At 45.0% G+C, this 23,834-nt stretch overlaps 1 protein-coding gene across 2 annotated transcripts in view; it reads left to right on the forward strand.

The window, feature by feature from the left end:
• Window positions 1-229: 229 nt before the first annotated feature.
• The window catches only part of LOC146773067 (fibulin-7-like), a 167,145-nt gene continuing 143,540 nt past the window's right edge, over window positions 230-23,834 (forward strand). For both annotated transcript variants that reach the window (XM_085640091.1, XM_085640092.1), the window contains exon 1: window positions 230-571. In XM_085640091.1, coding sequence (XP_085496217.1) covers window positions 509-571 — 63 coding nt within the window. In that variant the 5' untranslated portion in view covers window positions 230-508. The remainder of the gene's footprint in view (window positions 572-23,834) is intronic.

Raw genomic sequence — 23,834 nt, forward strand, 5'->3', positions numbered from 1 at the left:
GAGGTTGGCGGTTTCTCTCTGGCGGCCTGACCGAGCTAATTTCCAAGCATAACTAGGGAACAGAGTGAGGTGGGGAAAGGAGGCATGGACGAGTGTCCCCTGGCCCACCCTAGAAAGGGCGCCAAACCTACGCCCCGGCAGCACTGCCAGGCATGACTGGGCTGTCACTCCGCACTGCGGTATAAAAAGGGAAGCTCTCCCTGACCTAACACACTTGAAGTGGCAGGGTCCGAGATCAGCGTTTGTAGCCAGAGCGAAGTTCTGGGGTCAAGCGTGAAGAAACAACAAAAAGGCGATATCGCCGTTTGCAGTGACTGGCGCGAAAATCCCATCGCACCATCACCATGCCTTCCTAGCCACTGAGACCGCTGTACCTCAAAGCGCCTCGCCTCCCAGAACTGCTTCAAGTCCTGTCTCCGGGGAGTTCTGACGGACCCCAGCAGGTGGGGAAAGCGCCACGGTGCTGCTAGTAACCTTGGACTGCTGCTGAGGAGAAGACTACGCCACGATGCTGAGAGTTTTAGCCTTCGTGGTGCTGGGCCTCCTGCGCCTGGAAGCCAGCGAAGGACAGGTATGTGGACACCCAAGGGTGCGCACTTCACAGAGCGCCTTGCAGTCGCCAGGCTTGTGCCTTGTTCTGTCTCCAGCCTCCTCCCCGACAGGGCACACTGGTCTAACCACACCAGCGGAATCAGCGACCAGTGTATTGGGCTGTGCCCAGTGTGAACGGAGTGGTTTGTGTCTGTTTAACACCAGAGACACTAGTCTAGTGTGTGCACGTTACCAGTCGTACCATAAAGTTTAAAGACTGAACACACGGAGAATGAGCCCCTGTTGCAATAGAATTCACTCCGTTTAAGAATATCTCGAGGGAAGCAGTCCCTAATCACGCACCGCGGTGTCGCGGGAGAGGGTGCGTGCACGGCACGTGCAGGAGTGATCCCGCCAGGGTTGGAATGTGTGCTGGGGTGGGCACTGGCAATCATTTATGAGAAGCAGGGTTTATTGTTCATCTTCAGGCTTTTACCCAGAGCAGGAGTTATGGTTATACAAGGGCGAACAAATGGACAAGAGAAATACTGGAAACCATGAAATAGGAGGAAGGAGGGATGAACAATGGCGTGCAAGAGTGCGACAATAAGAAAGTGCAGGCTGCTGGGAGAAAGAGGCAAGAGGCGGCATTAAGACTAGGCAGCTTTGGGTATTCGAAGCGCACGCGGTGGCCTCCGAAGACAAAAGTTGAGTCCCCTGCTCTTATGTCTTTGTTAATGATGCGGTGGGCCTTCTGCTTAGTTGCGCGTAAGAGACGCGCATGCGCCGTCCATCCTTTGTTCAGCTTCCAGCGCAGTGGCTATAGACAGGGCTTTAAGTGGGCCGGGTCTCTCCGGGTCTGAGCACCGGCAGTTTTTTTAAGGAGGCCTCGAAACGGGTCTCTATCGGGCTCTGTTTTGTGAACTGGCACTGGCAGTCCATAACTAACAATCATTGACAAAGCTAATAGTCCTGGCATGTTGTACGTTTGATGTTACTTGTTGTGTCATATATCTGGATGCAATGACGGAAACAGTAAAATACAAGTCAGGCGGCACACTATGCTAAGAACAGATTTTTAGCATAAATGTTTTTAAGCCACGCCCTTAATTATATTGGCCACGCCCCTTTGAGCGACCCCCCAGTTTTTTCATCCCACTTAAAGCCCTGGCTATAGAGATTGAGGGAATGGGGCGGGCACTCAGCCGGTTCCATGCACATACTTATGAAGGCCAGGCCCTTTCTTGCCAGCTCTCTAACCCCAATATGCTGTTGGGTGTGGTCCTTACCCTTAAATATTAGTCTCACCTTCCCACTTAGTTCACCACAGTCTGTACACCGCGCTCATTTGCTCTGCCCCTGGCCTGGATAGGACTCAAATGCCAAACGATGCTTCATGGCGCTTATTCCCTTTTATCCAAGATTATGATTCTAAGGGGCTTTTCTTACAGCGCTCTAACACCGTTTGGCCAAGTCACATTCATGCAATAATAAAACTCAATGAATAAATAAATGCAAGTAAATAAACAAACGAATCAGCCAGATCACCAAAGTGGTCATGTGGAACAGGGTGTTGGGTGCTGTGTAGAATGACCTTTCATTGGGACACAGGGAGAGAAGGGGACCAGGACAAAGAGAGTCAGCTGCAGTGCAGCCCCCATGGGTGGACGTGGCCGCCCCAGTACCAGGAAACAGCCTGTCCTTTCATGAAGAATCGTCAGAGATCGGTGGCAATGGAGTTTGCCACATCCTGTTACCCTCACATCTAGGGTATGGCTGCCTATTACTTTTAATACCTGTTCTCTGCCTTTGTGTGCCGACACTGCTCTGTGCAGTCCTTACTGGTGAGGGACATTTGCACTGCTCTGCTGTTTAGATGTATTGGTCTTTATGGGTTTTGGTAACATGCATCATCTTGATCTGTGCTACACTTGTGTGTTTGTGGGAATGTGTGTGTGAATAAATCTTGCATTGCACCAACTGTGCATTATATATATATATATATATATATATATATATATATATATATATATATATATATATATATATATATATATATATATATATATATATATATATATATATATATAGCACCAGAGTTCCCACGACTTGCTCCACAGTCTAACAAATGGGACACGGACTCCAGGTTTGTGCGTGATTTCCTTTTCTTTATTTAAAAATCTGACCCTTCGGCATGGTGGATGACGCGTTTCACCCAACAGGTGGGCTTGCTCACATGACGAGAGTCTCTTCTCCCTCAGTTTATCAACACTTTTTCCCACTCATTGCGTCACGTGATATATATATATTGCTTTTCTACCCATTAGGGAGCCCCAAAGTGCTTTCCAGTTGTTGAGAAGTAGTTATTCTCTTGTGTATGGTTGGAGGAAGGTGTTGGTGTCTCCCATGAGTGGTTACGTCTGGAGCCTAGCGCGAGGCTCAGAGTTGGGCTCCAGCATCAACAAGAATGGATTTAAGGAATAGATTAGTTGAAGACAATGATTGCACCACAGTTCTTTGCTTCTTTCAGTGTGGATGTTTACTGTCCCAGCTCTAGGAGCCATGTTCATATAGGGTCCTGATTTTGCTGTTCCGAAGGTGGGTATTTCTGTTCTCAATGCGTTAAACTGTATGTAGTTCGTTAGCACATTATGTTCCGTTGTTAACATGCATTTCCTGAAGGTGGAGGTCTGCAGGGCTGAGTTTTTAACATGTTTTAAAATCCTTTCGGTTTCACTGGCATAGTGGTAGCAGCTTAGCTTGAAGGAGTTAATTTAGTGAGGAAGGGGTACAGGTATACCGTAAACAGGCGATGGTCGATTGTTGAGACTCGGGGGGACACATACCTGAAAGGGAATGGTGATTAGCAGAACACTGGGAATGTCAAAATCTGGTCTGCGTCGGAGTGGTAAGATTCAATCCAGTTTAGAACTGTGCCTGAATTCCTGTGGTGTTTAGTCTTTCCTACCAGAAGTTGATGATCTACGGTTTAGGGGCTGTTGACAGATTAAGCAGAAGTAGGACTGCAATTCCATTAGAATCTGCCATATACTTTAGGTATCCCAGATGGAGATTAATGAGGATTCCATTTACCTCCCTGGTCTGAATCCTGTCTTTCAGACATTAATTTGTTTTATGCAATAAACCTGGTGGTGCAGCAGAAACCCGCCTTATCAATGACTTTACCAAGGAATGGTCCTTTGGATATTAGTGTACAGTCTGCCGGGCCAGACAGAGAAGTCCCTGCTTCTTTAATATGGGCTTCATATAAGATGTGTACAGGGCCATCAGCAACTCTACATTTGTTAGTGACAAACTGAAGATTACTTTTAACTGTATGGCAGCAGAGGGTTTCTGTAGGAAACTTGTATGTATGTTGAATGGGTATGGGTCTGCTGGAGAGCCAGATATGTTTAAGGTGTAGATTAACTCAGCTGTTCTTTAACTTTAGCAGGTTGAAGAGGTGTAGGTTGAATTTAGGTAATATTATTCAGCTAGGACAGAAGTTACTGCCTGATTTTAAGAGAAAGTGAGCTTCAATATTTGCTGTTTTGTTACTGATAAAGTTATCTGCCAAAGAATTTTAGAGCTCCTAAGTCTATTTTTGGCCAGTTGAGGGGCAGGCTGGGTTGCAGAATTCAGACTGCATTTTGAATAGTTCTTTAGTAGGGAATCTAGCCTATGCGATGCAGTGGGATTATTGGCATCTCCTCCTCTCTTGATGTATGTTCTGTTTATCTTGTAATGTCTCTGGAGCCAGGTCTTACACTTCAGGTTGTGTGATGTCCTCTATTGTTTTTCAAGGCTTTGTATTTTCTTTCTTTGTATTTTCGCATTCGTGTTTGACCATTAAACCATTCTGCCTTCCACCAACAACGTTGAAAGCCAGTAGTGTTGAGTGCAGTAGCAGTGAGATTAATTTGAAGGGAATGTAGGTCATGTTTCTTCCTAAGTCTAAGGGACATAGATATGGTAGGACCAACGGACTTCATGGAAGACTAAGGTTAAAGCTGATGATGCAGAGATTGCTGCAGATAGCAGGGTTTTTTCTGTGACTGAGACTAGCCCTTTTCAGGTGAAGATAGCATCAAAAGTGTGGCCTGCTGAACAGGTGGGTCCCATGATAGAAGTCCAGTCTCTCAAAGTTAGCAAGGAGGCACAGGTCTGATCCAGTGCCAGTTTATCAAAGCAGCTGTTAAGATTTCTTAGCATGTCGATGGTCAATAACAATGTTGGTTATTGAGTCCAAGAGACATTAGCGAACAATGGGCTGTGAGGCGATGGTCAACAGGCAACTCGTAAAGGGTGAGTCGTCAACAAGTAGTGACTCACATTCCAAGCCTCAGGATTCTTTAATACTGGAGGCTGGTAAAGTGTATTTGTTAACACTGCTAGCCCTCTGCGGCCCTTTTTGTGTGGGCAGTTTCAGCACTGGTGATTTCTGTTGTGGACAGCTTCATGCAGTATGGATGTGACATCTTCTAGCCAGGTCTCACTGATGAGGGGGAGGTCTAAAGTGGAAGTCTAGTGGAAGGTCATAAATATAATATGCTGTTTATGCTTTGCAAGTTGGCTATGATTAGTTTGCAAGATAGGTCGTTGCTTTTCGGGCATTACTGCGTGTAGTCACTTGTTGGTTAGACAACGGGGACGGTTGCTGCTGCTGAAGGGCAGTAAAGGTGCCAGATTGGTGTTGAGTTTGACTGTGGCTTTGAAGTCCTTGATGAAGGTCCAGGTTGTTTCTCTGGAGTTTCCTCTGGCGATTTCTCCAGTCGTCATGGAAGTGGAGGTGGAACTGTTGGTTATGCTTGCCTGTTCTGCCACAGAACAGGCAAATGGAAACAACACCATTGATAGTGTCCTAGGTAGAAGCACCTTGGTCAGATAGTGGTTGTCAGAATGCTAATGTAATGGTTCATTAGATAAATAAGACAGACACACTAGTATTATAGGTAAATCTTGATGTGTTGGTCAATAAAGGTGGAAGAATTTTGTTGTTGGGTATGATGCAAAAGCCAGTGTATTAGGTTAACATCAAAATGATGGTTGGGTGAAGAAGGGGGTCACAACAGAAGGTCCCGGCACAGCATCGGTTTTCATGCCTAGCGTGCCAGAGAGCCTACTAACCGAGCTGAACAATAGTCAAGGGAAGACAGCAATGCGGGGAGGGGGGGGGCGAGGGAAGTTTTGGTTTGTTGCCTTATTGTTGGGTGAAGGGGAGGGGGGTATATCTTGCATACGTGGCATACTGGTAGGAGACAGCATGGTGATCATTCTAGTTGCCATGTACAAAGGGGGTCAAGCGAGGGTAACAAAAAACTAAGTGTTTCAGATATATCTTCTTGGGTGGTTCTATCTACTGTACCTCGACACTCCAAGGAACATGTTACATGACATCTAAAAGGCAATAAAAATTTGTTTAAAAAAAAAACAAAACATTAAAATGATGGTTACTGACAGTACACCAGCTGTTTTACGGGCTGTTCCTGGGATCGCTCTCTGTATGCTGAAAATATATGCATGCTTTGTCTTGCAAAAGTGGGTGCCAACACGGAGATGATGTTTTAATAGGGCAAGCTGTCTAGTGAATTAGTTGCTCATGGTTTGGTTATGTGTTCTGAAGATTGTTCTGGTTCTGGCATAGGTGATTGCATTTGTAGTTGCTCTTGTAAATTTGTAGTTGTGTTTCTCTGACCAGTGTCACAGCAGAACGTTAGCACGGAGTGGTAGCAGGTTCATTTAGTAGTTCAATGAGAAAGAGGCCATTTGAATGGCGTGGGTTGAATGGGGGAAACGTAGAGTAGCAGGAGACATTTTGTGAGGGGTATACAAAGTATTTAGAGGGGACGGTAGGTGGGGTAATGTTAGCTGATGTTGATGATTACACTTGAAAGACAGTGTAGGAAATTGCCCTGAATATTATGAAGTGGCGGGGGAAAGGAATGGATAGGAGAGAGCAGAGGGGGAAAGGATGGACTGGGACTGGAGGAAGGAAATATTAGTGAACCTGGTCTGTGTCTTTTAAAGACAGCAAAGGAGCAGGAGTCAGATAGGTGGTGGGAAGTCTATAGAGAGGGGGTTTTGAGATTTGTAAAGGGAGACTGAGGTGAGGACTTAGGAGGATGATAGTTGGGAGACTGGTAGTATCAGATGGAAAAGAATGTGAGATAGATATGTTGCTTGGGTTGTTAATTAGAGGGGAGAATGGTAATGTATAGGAGAATGTTGTAGATGGATTCTAGGAGAAGAGAGGAACAGTGAGGCACATAAGGGATGACAAGGCAGGATGGAGTGGGAAAGGGTTAGGTATGCAGGGAAAATTGGGTGGAGATAGAAGGTATGGCAGTGGTAGGAGGCAGAGTTGTAGAAGGGGAGTATAAAGAAGAAGTTGAAGAGCCCGATAGTGGGCACCTGCGGAGGGTGGGAGTGTTCCAGTTAACATGATGAGTTTTCCTGGAGAGTGACATTTGTGCCCCTGTAAGAGGTTTTCTTTGGTGAGTGCTAAATGAGGGATTGGTGGGATTGATGCGGTTCCTGGTGGTTGAGCACCATTCCAATGAAAGGTTTATCAAGTCTTTAGTCTTGTGAGGTGTGCTAGTTTTCGAATAGACAGTCTTGTGAGGTAGTGTTAGTTATCTAACAGAAGTTCACTAACTCTTGGCATTTCAGGTTTTAGTTACTGGTCTGTTCAGTATTCCTAAATAGGGGGTGAGATCTAGCATAATACTGCTTCTGCCCATGCCATACCTGGTTTGCCTGTGCGCAGGATGAACTACCTTAATCTGTGTTGAACCTGTCCTGTGCTTGAGGGATACTTGCACTTTTCCTCCTTGCGGTGTAATGGGCCTATATGTATGCGGGAATCTTTTACCCATGCCTGCTGCACCTCATGTGTGGAAAGGAAGCTTAACCGTCTGCTACTTATGCTAGAAATGTTCAGGGTGCATAAGAGCCTTCACCAGTGATGCCCATTACGTAATGCACTGTGTATGACAGAAGTCTCCAATTGTACTGCCCAGATAAAACCCTGGCCGCTGTAGACTGATGCTTATAAAATCTTGACTAATATCTTGAAGGGACCCCTTAGGTCTATGGGCACTCACTGCTGCTCCTCCATATGAATGTGTTCACTGTATCTATTCCCATTACAAGTTGTCCAGAGGCCTTATGTATTTTCTCCAGTTTCAAGAAGGAGAAGAATGACACTGAGGAGGCTAAAATAAAAATAATACCCATAACCAGCATGTCCAGCATCAGAGAATGTACACTAGTAGATATCTGTTATAAGGGAGAGTGCTTACCAATGCAAGATGATCTCACAATTATAATGATAATTAAGAGCGCTGTAACAAAGTATTACAGTATAAGGTGTTGGTATCTCTGATAAACTCCCTTCTTAAAAAAAAAACTAAAACTAGTCACAAGTACTCCATACTATGCTTCAATGTAATTAAGTGTTATCAATTTGGTTCGTATTTATTTGAATCAGAAGAGACAAGTCCACATGGCCTTAAGTGAATCTAGGTATTGCTGATATAGGCACCCGCCAAGAAGCAGCAGCAGCTACGTTTGTGCGATTCATTTAGACCAGCTCAGTGTTTTCTTGCCTAATGCCTTTATTCACTATTGCTGCCTTAAAACCACAAAATGATGTAGATTATTGCTCACACTAGTGTTCTTAAGCAGTATATTTCCAATCCCCCACCTCAAGTTAAATATTCGCTCGTAATTGAGTAGCCTCACCATTCCACTCCTACAACTACACAACATGGTGGTGGTGCACAGGGTATGTGCCAAATTTATAGTGACATTTAAGGGCAGAGTTACACATTTTTCATGCAGTGCAGCAGCCAAATTTGCTATGCTGTGTTGGTCAAAGGGGTAAAAGTGCAGCACCATAAATTATAACATTGGCCTTCTGCTGCGGTACCCTATAACGCTGGCATTCTAATGAGGCTTGCTTGTACAAAGCTCCGATCCGGATACTGACAGGACGGTCATTACACAGCGAGAAATCAGACTCGCCAATGTAGGAAGAGGCTTTCAAAATATTCGGCAGCGCAGGAATTCTGAAAATTACCATAGACCTGGCTCCGATGCGAAAACAAACAGTACGGTTATAAGACAGCGAGCAATCAGACACGCTGGTGCAGGAAGAAACATTTTAAAATACCGCGCAGTTCAGAAAGTCGGAAAACAGAACCACAGAAAGAGGCTCTTTGAAACCGGCAAGCCCGCATTTACCACGAGAAGAAAGGATAAAATATGTCACTCTAAATCACGAGGAAGGTGAAAGAAGTGGGTTTTCTGAAACATAAAAAGAATAAGGAGCACAGAAAGATACCCCATCACAAAGGAAAATTACTGAAGTGTGAGACAAAAGTATGTGGTCTTGATAAAGATGGCATTATCAGTCTGAAACCATCGAAATGCGTCGACGCTGTGGATAGCGCAATCAGAGAACAAATACAGATTACGTATATACAGATTTGTAAACGTATAATGTACTGTATTTCTAAAAATTGAATCTGATGTGCACTCGTAAAGAGGAGTTTCTGAATCTTACAATTTGTGTTTTGTCTCAACGTTATGCTGGTCATAATGGTGTTATAAAATTTCTTTTTTATGTGATTGTAATTAAACTGTATTGTATTTTAGGAGGTTTTTTAAACAATTTTGATGTTTATGAAATGTTTAATGAATTTGTATGATCTATAAGGATGAATATACTTTTAAAAAAATAAAGAAAAAATTTAATTCCCAAAGAAAACTTTCTTTCTGACATAATACTTTATGCTCTGTTAATTGGTGGATCAAGGGAACATTTTCTTTTATCTGGGTTAAGTACCCTATCTCCCTTGGTTTTTAAGGGGTCCCTCTCAATCTTTCAAATATTGCTTGTACAAAGCACAGTCTCACCCTGGTGCAGAGCTGAGTGTGCGGTTAAGCATACGATTGTACGATTTGTACTGAAAGCATACCCTTTCAGTACAAATGACTCTGCCTAGACACAGTTGAGAAGGATCTCACGCATTGGATGTGTGCTACACATGGAAAGCCTATTTCTTGGTTTGAGAAATGAAATTATTTCCACTTGTTAACACTTGCTTCAAGAAGATGCTAATTTGTGACTCAAAGCCTGTGGCTATCTTGGTAGATCAGCCTATACGTCAAAACCTATGGGTGTTTACGCTGATCTGCCCAAGTAGTACCCTAGTAACTCCCCCTTGATGCACAATGCAAAACAGTGCAAAGGCCTTTTTGCCAGGAGATAAGAGCACCTTTCCAGCACAAAATACCTTTTGCGCTGGAAAGTAAAAACCAATGTATCGCTTTGCACCACTTTGGGCCTTGAAATATTTCTTTCCTAACAAAGACTCTGTCTATTTGGGAGATACGTACTTACTTACTGACCATTATGGTGACTGGCATGTAGGGCAGCAACAAAGAACTTTCATTTCTGTCTGCCTGTCTTGGGCAAATATCTGTACGGTGCCCCAGCTGTGGTTCAAGGTCTTCATTTCTGTTTGCTTCCTGGGGTCCAGGGGAAAGCTGGTCTTGTGATGGAGTCTTGTTCTCTTCTGATGGTGTGTCGTTATCCATTTCCATCTTTTTCCCATAACGATGGTGTCCATGCTCTCTTGCTTACACCTGGTAAGCAGTTCCTGGTTGGAGAGGGTTCACATTCTGAAAATGTGTAAGATTCTTCTCAGGTTACTGGTGTGGAAACCTGAAAGTCTGGTGATGTCACTTTTCTTCATCCGCCAGCGTTCTCATGTACGCATGAGTGTGGACAGAACGCAGCTCTGGATTTGGGAGGTACGATTTCCTAAAATGTGTTTTAAATTGGTCAGACTAAATATTACACCCTATCAGAAAACGTCATGAACTGAGTAGGTCTATCTGCAGTCCTTCAAGTACCACCGACTGCAAACTGTCTTCTTGACACCCACAGGTGTGTTTCCATTTAAAACTACACTTCTGTAGAATACGAGCTGCAATGGTCGTAAACAAGACAAAACGTTTCTTTACACTAATGCTTAACACTATATATGTGAGTTCACATACTGATATGCAAGAGAAAAAAACCCTAATAACATGGCCTAACTAGCAGTTTTAAGTGACCTACCCAAAGAACCCTAAATCATACATTCTCTTGGAAACATCAATTTGTGTTTGGTGCCCACCAACAAAAACATAAAAAAAGAGTTTTGGATTAGTTTTTTGTGAATCAGTTTAGTTTGAGAGCAAATCATAGATTAGTGAGCTCAATCCAGATGAGGAGGTCAGCATATTCTGCATACTACACGAATGAGAGGGCACATGATGGAGCTGGACCCTAAGATGAGGAAATATTCATGTTATAGCAAAAAAACACAGATAACAGGGTGCGCAAGGAATAACCACTCTGCCAGGCCTTCCAAAACTATACCCAAGAGATACATGTACAAGTAGTGGGCTCGTGTTTCAGGTCACTTTAGGGCTCCATAGCAAGATATAGCACAGACTCACATCCATAGATCACAAGATAGACTCCATGAGCACGCGCATGGACAAATGGAAAACATCACCCACAAAATAAGAAAACACGATGGCCGCATCTTGGAAGCTGAATAAACTTCCTACATGGATAACGGCCAACAGACCAGCAATGAGATATTCCTCAAATAGACAATTATGAATCCCTCATTAAGGATCCTGAGTCACGATCTAGAAGAAACAACCTGCGTCTAATGGAGTGGCAGAGTCCATCTCCACGAGAAAAATTGAGGTGTTTGTGTAGGAAATGCTGGCAGCACTATTTGGAGCAGAACATTTCCCAAAATGGTTAATCATAAAGAAGCCCATCACACATTGGGGAGAGGATGTGGTCCGTCGGCTAGACTGCCGACTTTGGTGCTGGAAACCAAGGTTCGAGCCTCGGGGTGGCGTCCACATCCTGTGATTCTGGGCAAATCACGTAATCTCCCCGTGCCTGAATGTGTCCTTGTGTAACGTAACCAGTGCTCGTGTTATGCGCTCCAATACCTTCGGGTCGAGTTCGCGCTATATAAATCTGCATGAAAGAAAAAAAAACACACTTGTGCCTCGTCCCCTATGCCCAATATAGCCCGGCTGTTGAACTTTAGGGATCGTGATGCAATGTTGCAACTAACTAGAGAGAAAAAAGACCTGCAGTATAAAGGATGTAGCGTTTCAATTTACCCTGACTACGAGTTGTCGGTGCGGAAGGCTCCACACGCATTTCTGCCTGTAAAGAAAGAACGTCAGCAACTGAATATACAATATGGGATGGTATAAAAATCCCTTACTGGGGAAAGCACGCAATCTTTCAAAATCCGCAACAGGTAAACAACTTCCTGAAAGGATTAAAGGCTACCCAGGTCAATACTACATGCACGTCAAACAACCGCTTATTGGACCTTCTCTGGTCTACACAATTTGCACTGTACCACTCTATTATCTGAATCTTGCACACTTATTTTGGCCTGGCACAGAACCTAGAGCACAGAGATTGTTTAGCTCAGGACCATCCTTGAATGGTAAACTCCAGGATATTGTTTATTACTTAGTTTTCGTTGGAGCAAGCTTTGCAGCTCCTATGGTGCTGCCAGTTGAGTTGGGAATAGAGAGGGGGAAGGAGATTATTCGCTGGATAGTTGGGGATACCGGCGTGGGAGGGAAAGGTTGTTTATTTCACTGTGTTCTCAAGTTATACAGTCCACTATAACAGAGCAGAATAATGTGTTCTTACAAACACACTGGCACTGCCTCATATGTGCACTCACGCTCATGACATACAAGATATAAGGTTTCTCACATGGAATGAACGAGGGCTCAACAACCCCGGAAAGGTGAAGATGGTGCATGCATGCCTGCACCAAGAAAGTGTGGACAGTGCGTTACTACAAGATATGACCCTCCCCATGCCAACACATGTGCATTCCAGAAATGGGCAGCACTAAGTATCCTGTCATCCTACTCAAGGAGGGTGGCTATTCTGGTCAGACAGGGTACTCTATTTCACTCGATTAAGGCAGTAAGTGATGACACCGGAAGATATGTCATAGTGCAGGCCTTGCTCCAACCCAAACATGTCACTTTGGTGAATGTCTATGGAGCGAACGTGGAGGACCTGGATTTCTTTCTCGCCATTTGGAGGCAGCTCCTAGACTTGGCGAATAAATGAATGATATTGGGCAGGTATATTAAGGATCACAAGTTGGTGAATGTGTGGAGTCATAGGCATCCTGACATTGCAGAGGGAACATTTTTCTCAGCAGTTCCCAACATGTGGTCCAGATTAGACTACTGGCTCATAATCCATGTTGTTAGCACCTGGGTGAGGGCAGTGATACACCAGGCTTGCATGCTCTCTGACCACTCTCTAGTGGCGCTTACCCTTAATTGTCCGATGTGTCCCCAGGCACAATCCTGTGCCATCTATTGCAGAGAGAGCTCAAGATAGCTGTTTCCGGGATGAAATACAGACTACATAGAAAACTACTTAACAGAAAATAAAGGGTCCGTCACTACACTGGCTACACTTTGGGAGGCGTTCAAGGTGATGCTGAGGAGTCAGTGTTTGGCTAGGCAACATGGGGTATTAGGGACATTACGACAACACTAGAATTGAAGATAAAGTAGTTAGAGGGGAAAGTAATTAGCACTGATGATACTTTGTACATGGAAGAGCTCAAATGCAACATTACCCAACACAATGAACTTGGGGAACGGGAGGGAAACTACCGGGGCAAATATGTCTGGGTCCATGCGTACAGGGACCGCAAGAGACCCAGGAAAGTGCTAGCTACCATTATTTAGAAAACTTGGGCCGCAAAAGACATAACTCAAATCGTGCAGAAGGACAGACAAACACGCTACGAAGCCGTGCAAATATGAGAGGTGTTCCATGAGTATTACAGCAACCTTTATGCACCTAATTGTCAGGGCACCTCTGCACAAGTACACGGATGCATGGAAAACCCAGCCCTGGAGTGGCTATGTGTAGCCCAGCGTGAATTTCTAGCCCCCACTGCTCACGATTGATGAAATAAATGATGCCATAGGAGGGATCCCCAGCCATAAGGGCCCAGTTTGCCGGACCAAATTTACAAAACATATATTGATTTGCTAGCGCCACCACTCCTGGAGGCGTATGAAGAGGAACTGGGCAGTAGACAACTGCTACCGACTATGCAAGTAGCCTTCTAAACCGGTTGACCAATGTCAGTCCTATTGACTTCTGTCACTTATAAACTGTGATAACAAAATACTAGCTAATGCCATACCCAATAGACTGTTACTGCATCTTCTTGTGTTGGTTTTGCCAGATCAAACAGGCTTTGTACCAGGGAGATCCACCATGCATAACCTCCAGACCATATTTGCCATTTTACACCAAGTCGTTACCAAAATCCCCACTGGTGCAATATCATTAGATGCTACAAAAGCGTGTGATTCACCACAATAGAACTATCATGCTGACTTTGAGCCGCATAGTTATGAAATCTCCTTTTGGCCCTGGTTAAACTGTTGTGCACTTTCCCGATGTCTCGAATTTACACGACTGGTGGGCTCTCCTTGCCAGTTGCTCGAATTGCAGGGAGCCAGACCGTGGTGTCACCTGGCCCTCAAGTTATTTGTGCTTGCCTTGGAGCCCCTCACAGCTAAACTTAGACAGCACTATACGCAGTCTGCATTGAGATTTCGGAATAGGCCCCCTACTAATATAAATGTATGCTGATGCTATCACCATCTATCTTAGAGAGCCTTAGACAAACTTGGACCCCATTATATGCAAGGCTATAAGATTTGTTGGTGTGTCTGGCCTGACCATAAACTAGAGTAAGTCAGCTATCGTCCCTCTAACACGGTCAACATCTTGATTTGACACTGAATATCCCTGGGAATGGTGTGACGCTCCCATAAAATATGTTGGGATATGGATAAGACTAAGTAGGTAGAAAATCCTGTCCGTCAACTATGGCAGGACAATTGTTGCATAAGAAGACCAAATAAACCGATATTTGAAACTTTGTTGACGATGGCCACATTAAAATGGTAATGCTCCTGAAATTATTGCACTACTTTGTAAATATCCCTATTTGGCTGAAAGAATGTTTTTTTAAAATGCTAACCTCCTTTCTTGTTAGACTTACCTGGGATGGGAAAAAACCTAGACACCATGACACAACCCTATCATAGAGGCGGATTTGCCATCCGTAATATCGAGCTATATTACTTATGTGCCCAAGCCCATATGCGCATTTTTGGTTTCACATACTGCAACACTGTTCACATCGCTGTTAAGAAGGATATTTTGGATCCTACCCACCTAATTACAGTCCTATGGTGGCGATCTAACACTGTGCATATTGAAATAAACACGGTGGCCTGCACGATTATGGTATTGGAGGGCCTCAGAAAAAAGAGGAAAACCATAAAGTATTGTATGCCGTTTAGGCGCCCCTGCATGCACATCCATTGTTTCTCGCAACGAGTGAACCAGTCGCGCCATCGCAACTTCAGAAACTACACATTAAAACATGGGTGGATTATACTCACACAATTAATTTAACACCATGGATGACCTCCGAGCAACCTTGATGATTCACCCTCTTGATACTCCTATCTAATATAGGCTAAAAGCGACAAGTAAAATATTGACGCCAAATTTTCCACCTGAGCCTGATAGGTTTAAACCGTTGGAAATTACTGTAGGCAATGCATCTCCCAACCAGCATTTGCAATGCAATAGGTCTCGCATTTGCGAGAGTTTAAGCTATTGGCATTGTAAATGACAATGCCTTTTATTTATCTGTTTTGATATTTAACACATAAATGAAAGGCATTGTCAAAAACAATGCAATAGCTCAAACTCTTGTAAATGCGAGACCCATTTAATTTCAAAGAAGCGTCCGGCATTGTCCTGGGCTGCTTGGAAAGTGAAAGTGCGCATGGTGCACTAAATGTTGTAGGAAAGCATGTCATGCCTGCAGTAGGAGAAACTCATTAAAGAAAATAGTGCTTACAGACTAAATAAGGCATACCTTGTAATGGAATAAGTAAGGAAGGAATAACAACCCTATTAACGAATCAGAAGCCAGCATTTATGAAGGACAATGAAAAAGGCCAATGAAAAATATGGACGGAGAGTGGGCAGTTCATACTCCAATACAGCATGCCTCGCAGAGCAGCGCATGCGCTGCCCAGACTCGACCTAAAAATGACAAAATAATGAATACTTTCAAAAAATGTGCAACATTATGCAGGATAATTTGCCTTTTCTTGCCGCATAAAAGTCAATCCTGCCGCAGAATTCCAGTGGCCCTGACTATGATAACTTAACAGCATTGCCTTTATGCTATGCTGTTTAGGAAAGAGAAACCCCTTCTCTGCTGTCTGAAGCGGTTGTTTGTGGTGCCCATTATGCCTGCACATATAGCATTTACCTGCTGAGGCTGTTAGAAATGGGGGTCCCTAGTTAGCAAGGGCTTGCACCTTTGTCCAAATAGGGATCCTTCTTCCTAGTCAGGATAAGGGAGTTTCACTCCTAAAATAACCCCTGCTCACCCCCTTAGTAGCTTGGCACGAGCAGTCAGGCTTATCTTAGAGGCAGTGTGTAAAGCATTTGCACATAACCAACAGTAATACAGTGTAACACTACAAACAGACACACCAGTTTAGAAAAATATCCAATATTTTTATATACTTAAGACAAGACCAAACACGATAAAAATGCACGATACAGTACTTCAAAATCTTCAGTTATCAAAATAACCTTGAAAAACAGTTCCTTGATGTCGATAGCTCCGTGCGGGGCTATCCCGGCGTCGTGAGCAAACAAATCTAAACAGTTCTGGCTGACCACGGAGTCGCGGGCCAGCTACGGTGTCGGGAAGACCCGAAAACAGTACCTTTTAGAAATTCAGGGCGTCAGCGACCTCTCGTTGAGCTTCAGAAAGCCTGGCGTCTGCAGGCGTCGGTTCCGGAGGTCGGTGCAGGAGTCGTGGGGGCCCAGAAGTCACACATGTTGCAGGTCGATCTCCTCTCTGATGGAGTCAGGAGCGCTGGCGTCGGCAGGCGTCGGGTGCTGCGGTGCGAAGTGCAGCGGTGCCCTCAGATAACGGTGCGAGCAGCGGCTTGGTGGCGGCGTCAGATGGCGTCGTCGGTGAGACCAGGGCCACGGTGCGAGATGAAGGCGGTGCTCGCAGGTCACGGTGCAAGCAGCGGCGGCGTCGTTGCTGAAGCGCGGTCATCGGCTGACGAACTGGAGTCGATGGCACTGGCGTCGGTAGGCCAAAGCAGCAGTGCGGAATGAGGGTGGTGTGTTGTGTAACTATATGAGCAGTGCCCTCGAACCACGGTGCAAGCAGCGGCGTTGATTCCGGCATGGAGCGTCGTCGTCGGGGAGGCCGAGGTGTCGCCGTGAAGCGAGGTGGTGCGCACAGGTCGTGGTGCGAGCAGCGGCTCAGTGGCGGTGCCAGCAGCCGTGTTCGGTGAGACCAGGGTCGCGTTGCGGCGGTGCCCTCTGCGGTGCCGTCAGGACACAGAGTCGGCAGAGGCGTCGTAGACGTCGTCGAGTTGCTTTTCTTCTGTTGCAGCACAAAACACACAGTCCCCAGTGCTGAGGGCAGAAGAGCTTGAAGTCTTTGCTGTTGCTGAGACTTCTTCAACAGGGGGCAACTCTACCTCCAGCCCTTAGAGAAACTCACAAAAGTAGATTGCAGAAAGTTCAGTCCAGTCCTTTCACTGCCCAAGACAGAAGCATCCACTGCAGGCCAACACAGCAAAGTAGTAGTTCCTCCTCACAGCTTCTCCAGCTCTTCTTCTTGGCAGTCTTCTTGATCCAAAAGAGTTCTGAAGTTCTGGGGGTTGAGCCCCAATATCTATACCACCAAATCCTTTGTTCTCTGCAGGCAGAGAGTGTCTGTACCTAGTCCAAACCAGTTCTGGGGGCATTCTGCCAGTGCACAACTTCTTCCTTTGTCAGTGTGGTCCAGGGTCATCAGAAGCACCACAGGAGGTGGAGCCAGCATTGTGGAAGGCAGGCACAGCCCTATTCAGGTCCAGGTGCTACTCCTCCCACCACTCCCAATGCAGATAGGTCTATTCAGCCTTGTGCTGACTCACCCTGTCTCCTGGAGCCACCCCAGCCCCTGTCACCCACAAACCAGCCATGCAATACACAACCTAGCAGAGCCAGGCTGGATGGTTAGGCAAGAAAATACTTACTTACTAAAAGTGGTATTTTCAAACACAGAATATTAACACCAACTTCACTAAAAGATGTATTTTATCATTCTGAGTTCAAGCATACTAAATTCGTTCTTCTACCATGTTCCCTGGGTCAGTTAGGATCATAGGATGTTATAACCAAACTGCCCATTCTGGCCTATGGGAACAGGTAGCCTTGCAATAGTGAAAACGAAATTGGCTGTAATTCACTATCGGGACATGCCACACACACCAGGGCATGTCCTAACTTTCACATACAATGCACCCTGCCCACAGGGGTACCTTGGGCCTACCTTAGGGGTGACTAACATGTAGAAAAGGGAAAATTTAGGGACTGGCAAGTGGGTGCACTTGCCAAGTCGACATGGCAGTCCCAGACTGCACACAGGCGCTGCAATGGCAGGCCAGAGTTACACTTTACGGGCTGTTTGCGTGGGTGGCACAATCCAGTGCTGCAGCCCACCAACAGCATTTGATTTATGGGCCCTGGCACGTGCAGTGCGCTTTACTAGGGACTGACACATAAATCAAATAGGCCAATGATGGAAACACCAATCCATAACACATTTTACTACAGGTGCACTTGCACTTTACCACTGGTCAGCAGTGAGAAAAGTGCGCAGAATCATTACACCAGCAAAAACAAGAGTCAAAACCGGGAGGTCAGAAAGCAAAAACTCAGGGGAAACACACCAAAAGATGCCAAGTCTAACATTAACTGTGTGCTTTATAAATCTTATTCATTAATGCACGAGTACACCATTCATTGCCGCTATTCTAGTTGTAAACACAGCCTCCATCAGAAGATCCCTGGCAGTGGATGTTGTGCAGTGACCTTGTTTTCCCTCTAGCTACATCAGATAATGCTAGAGACTGTCTTTTGTGTTCACAGGTCAGTGAAGTCCTGGGTGATCACCATACAAGTCACCAGCCTGAACACAAATATCCCCCGTCCCTACACTTCAATCGCCTATTAAGGTGCTAAACTGGAGGTGAGAGGGAGACACACGAAAAAGAGTGGGAAGATTTATAGAGAAAATGAAGGACACTGGTAGCTTGCAATAAAAATAAGAACAGGAAGTTTGGTCAGTCCATTGTGAGCCCCATCCCCAATCCCTAGGAGCCCAGCTCCCCAGGCCCAAGGATGGCACTGAAGTTAGGATAGGAAAGTGACCAGATTTGTTAGTCTGTGGTTTTCCCCAGCCCTCAGCAGCACATAGAAGGCTGTGAGAGCGCCATGGGTGGGGTAATGGGTCAACCCTGTGGTCTTCTGAGGGATTGGGGGAGAGGGTGCTGAAAGGGCGCTTGACGTCACGTCTTCTACCCCTGGCTTTTGCTGAATTGACGTCCAGACTCAGAGCTCCATCCTCCTTTCAGAAACCCTTTGTAATCCCAGGCGAACCACGTGACCATGCTTCAAACTAAACACAGATATCTGGCCATGTCAAATAAAAACCTCACATGGCTTATAAAAAAAAATAATGGAAAAATGAAACCAACATCTCCGAAATTTTCCAGGCAAACTCAGCTCTGGGCTTCCCAGACACTTCTAAGGCTTAATAACTTACCTGGCCTTGTTTGGTAGAGGTGCAGTCTCAGAGTATTCAAAACCTACACAGTTTTGTGGAATACGACAGAAGGTGGGGGAGCCAAGCATCTACCTGCTCCGAGTGAGGGTAGTGTGGATAATGGATATAATACGAAAACGTAGGGAATGCAGATAGCATAAACACGATCGAAATTACAAAGGCAACATTTTTTTTACCGCAAGTCAAAAAAAGAAAAAAAAAACTACTTACAGCTGAGGCTAACGCAATGCTAAACAAGCTTTCACTTTGTAAATATTTTTTTTTAAAGTGCTTACCCAGTAATTTAACCCCTTCCATGCTGCGCAAATTCCGCCGCTGTGCTGACGGTTTCTTGCGCGGGCGTGGTCATGACGGAACGGTTCCGTCATGAGCACAGCTCAACCGTGGCTCATGACGGAACCGTTCCGTCATGAGCACCGAAGGGGTTAAAGAAGACCGCCTAACGCTGCAAGTAAACTATCGAGTCCAGATGGGCCGTCGGAGAATGAGACAGGGAGGTAACCAAAACGCCTCATTTGCAATGGGAAGCCAGCGTTAAGCGTAAACGGCGACGCAACGGTGAAGCAGGCCAATCAAAAGAATGGGCGGAGCTTAAACTCCACTTCCAAATTATCCCGATGACAACAAGCCTCGCAGAGCGAGCAGCGCATGCGCGTTGCAACACTAGGCAAGACCTAAAAAGCTTATCGCTTTGTTGTATAAGGAAGCGCAAACTGACTTGCCTGTTAGAGAAAGCTCAGTAAGAACAGGGTGGGAGGCAAATCTAGGCCTACTGAAGGATGCACTGTGAGAACACTGCGGTGCATAAACTGGTGAGCTCCTGCTTAGCAGTCGTTTGCGTCTATCCCATTACCAGTACCTTCACAGGATATATAACACTACTGTAATGCTGCATAAGTAGCGACTAAGTGTGCCCGTTGCTGTAGAGGGAGAAGATTTTCTCCTAGTAGCATGGAGCTGTGCAATGGTTTATCAATTCTGGTGTAAAGAATTAGCTACTATGGAAGACATTACATCCCACGCATCCACAGAGCCAGAACGGGAGGAAGAGCCTTCTCCTACATCATGGCCATGATCTGGAACGAACACCCCCTCAGCATCAGACGAACCCCCACACTGCAAGCATTCAGGAAGAGCGCCAAGACCGGGCTCTTCGGATGTGATGGACGAAACTGCTCGGATCCTCCTCCCCACCCCCCAGCGCCTTGAGACCCTCACGGGTAAGTAGTGAGCTTCACAAATCCCTGATTGATAGGTTCCTTTACAACCATCCCCATTTATAGAATTGCTTGGCTGGGTGCAGTAGAATCCACATACTAACCACAAATCTATATCCTTTGCCTAGCTGGTAGCCAGACAATTAGTAGTGAGGTACTGGGGACAGGGGCGAGTCCCAACGATTAAACAATGGATGTTGGAGGTCACATAATTAAATGATCAATTTGAAACATATGATGAACCCTTCCTTGAATAGTCTGACCCCAGAGATATATGGGCCCATGCCACTGTTATCTGCGGCGGGATGCAGAGTTGGACGAGCACCGAGGAACTGATCAAGAACTATCGGGTATATGACCCATGTTGTCCTGCTGATACGCCACCTTTGCTGTTTGGGCGCACGCTGTAGGCCGGAGTTTAAATGTAATGTGCAAGTCCTCACAGTTATGATGGGGACTGTCATGTTGGACTGCTTTGCTTCTATTAATATTCTGTAACCACTCATAAAACTTAATTTACAAAAAAAATAAAAGGTAGTTAAGTTGAATATGGGACTCTCAAGATAAACTCAAAGGCTACACTAAGAGGGGGGTCAGTCAAGAAGATTGTGATCCTGGCTACTGAGGACAGGGAAGCCAACTCAACCCTTACACAAATAGGGATACTAGCGCTCACACGGGCGGACACATTAAATATTGAAAGCTATGCTTGGCAAATATTTACAAGCAATCTACACAGGAAGCCAGGCCTCCTATTGGCAATCAAAAACTACTCCACATAGAAGTGATAATAAAATAATTGAAATCAAAAGAGAGATTACAGCTACAAGCGAATTAAAATTGAAAAGTTCAATGTGGACGAGGTAAATTTGTTGCACTCCTACAATAGAGAAAACATTTACTAAAGATAGAGTTTTGTGAGCAGTCAGAACACAAGGAGTGGTCACATGAGAAATAAATGCTTCGGACTTCTGACCTGTGCCATCAAGGAAAGACTACTGCTGTCCTTTAGGAAACTATAAGAAGTGTCGGGTGATTTCACAAAATTAAGAAAAAAGCTGACAAAACGGAAGAAGCGGAGCCTACACATGACAGATTTTTGCTCTTTAAAAGGGCTCTGGAAACGGCAGGCTGATCCTTGACCTTATACTAGGGAACATTTTGGTTTCATCCTAGTGAATTATGTGCAAGTAAAAGCAAGCTTTCCAGTGCTTTATGGCAGTAAATGAGTGGTATATTAACTACTTTAGTGTCCAGCTTGTTTATCACCTGCTCTGCGCAACATCGGACTGGGACAGAACGGGCTCGAGCACCAAAATAAAACTGACTCTATTAGTAAATAAGATAGTTAAAAAAAAGTGGCCCACATTTCCACATAGAGTAGTTTGTAACTTGTAAAGACATGTTGTATAGGTATTTTGCAAGGTATGGGAGACTACATGCGAATGTGCTTGCTATCAGCAACGTTTGAGGTAATAGCAAGGAAATCAGTTAAAACTGTCCCACCCAACCATAAAATATACCCACAAACCTAAAAAAAATTACCCACGCACTGATCTGTCAGACCAGTCCCTCGGACGCTGCCTGATTGCCCTATAGGCACGGCCCCTGGAATTATGCAATTGTGCGACTGAGCCGATTTACACATAATTATAGATTTGCCGCAATCTATTATCTGCCGTATAATATGCAGATTTTAACCAAAAAAAGTCATTTCTGGCTCAAATTGTTCAAAAGGTACTGAAAATGCAGCAACTCGTGTTGGGCGTGGTGAAACACCCTATGCAAAGCTTGTCTGGTCACCTTTCTGTTGCTTATTGCTATATTTGGGTGTTAAAGTGGGACTAATGCCCAAACAGTGTTAACAAGTTTAACAAGCATAAGCAAAGCCAAGAGGTCTCGGCAATGCACGAGCTATTAGCCTTTCTACTGTGAATGTCTTTTTAGCAATGTTGTCTAACAGCATACCTGCTGTTCAGCATGGCTGAAAGTTACTGAAAGCCCAGACTCACAGGATGTTCAGCCAACGCAGAGTCTCTTCACCCCTCATGTTGAGTTTAATGTCCTGCCCCTTCTAGAAAAAAAAAGTGCTATGACATGGCCTGCACTGGCCGCATCATAGCAATTTTTTCAGCGAGTTTCAGCCATGCTGAACAGCAGATATGCTGCTAGACAACGTGGCTAAAAGACATTCATATTAACAAGACCAATAGCTCAGGCATTGCTCAAATCTATTGGCTTTGCCAATGCTTGTTCAGTGTTGACGGGGTCTTGCTGAACAAACATGGAAGTGATAGTAAGAAACAGCTGAGGAGCTTTGAAGTGAAGTGAGGATATGGCGTAACAGCCAGAGCTGCCGACAGGGGAACCAGGTTCGAATCTCGGGTCGGCTGAACAATTTCTGATTCTGGGCAAATCACTTACGTTTCTCCCTGCCTACAACAATGAATGTGTCATTGTGCAATGTAACTGGTGAGCACTGAAAGAACTCCAATACCATCGGCATGTGTTAGCACTGTGGCAAGATGGAGGATGGAATAAGCGCTCCAATACCAGTGAATCGTGCAAAAAATAAAATAAAAGCAGCAGCAACGAGGGAGGTAGTAGAGGGACGGGTCAAGCAGGGAAGCAGGAGGGGATGGAGAAATGAGCAAGCAACAACAGGAGAGGGCAGGAGGCACTCCCATACCAATCGCAGTTTGTTCACGCTATGGCATGATGGAGGATGGAGTGAGAGCTCCAATATCATCGGATTGTGCAAAAAATAAAATAAACAAGTGCTGTTTGTGTTTTAACAACTTTTTAAGAAATGCATTCGTTTATGTACACCGCATGCATTTTAGTGGTATTTGTGTATGTGGACAAAGGAGACGGCCTCAAAAAAGAAGCAATCCTTTGGAGTGCTTGAAAACAAAGAAAAAAATAGCTCCACAAACGGGGGCAGTGTAAGGAGACGTACTTGATCCATGCGTTATGGTAGGGCCAAACACAGGAAGAAAGTATGACCCAACCATACCATGACAAATGGAATCAAAGAAAATTAGTGTGACGCTGAAATTTACTAATGGTAGGAGGACGGCCTGGAAGCCCACAAACGGAACACAACAATTCTCTTCAAGAAAGCGCATGCACTGTCAAGCAGAGATCTAAATAACAAGTTACTCACCTTCGGTAACAATGTATCTGTAAGAGACATATATTAGCTATGGATTCCTTACCTTAAAATTACCCCCAGACGTCAGACTGGATCTAGAGA

The sequence above is a fragment of the Triturus cristatus genome, chromosome 12, assembly GCF_964204655.1.
Source record: "Triturus cristatus chromosome 12, aTriCri1.1, whole genome shotgun sequence".
Taxonomy (NCBI): Eukaryota; Metazoa; Chordata; class Amphibia; order Caudata; family Salamandridae; genus Triturus; species Triturus cristatus.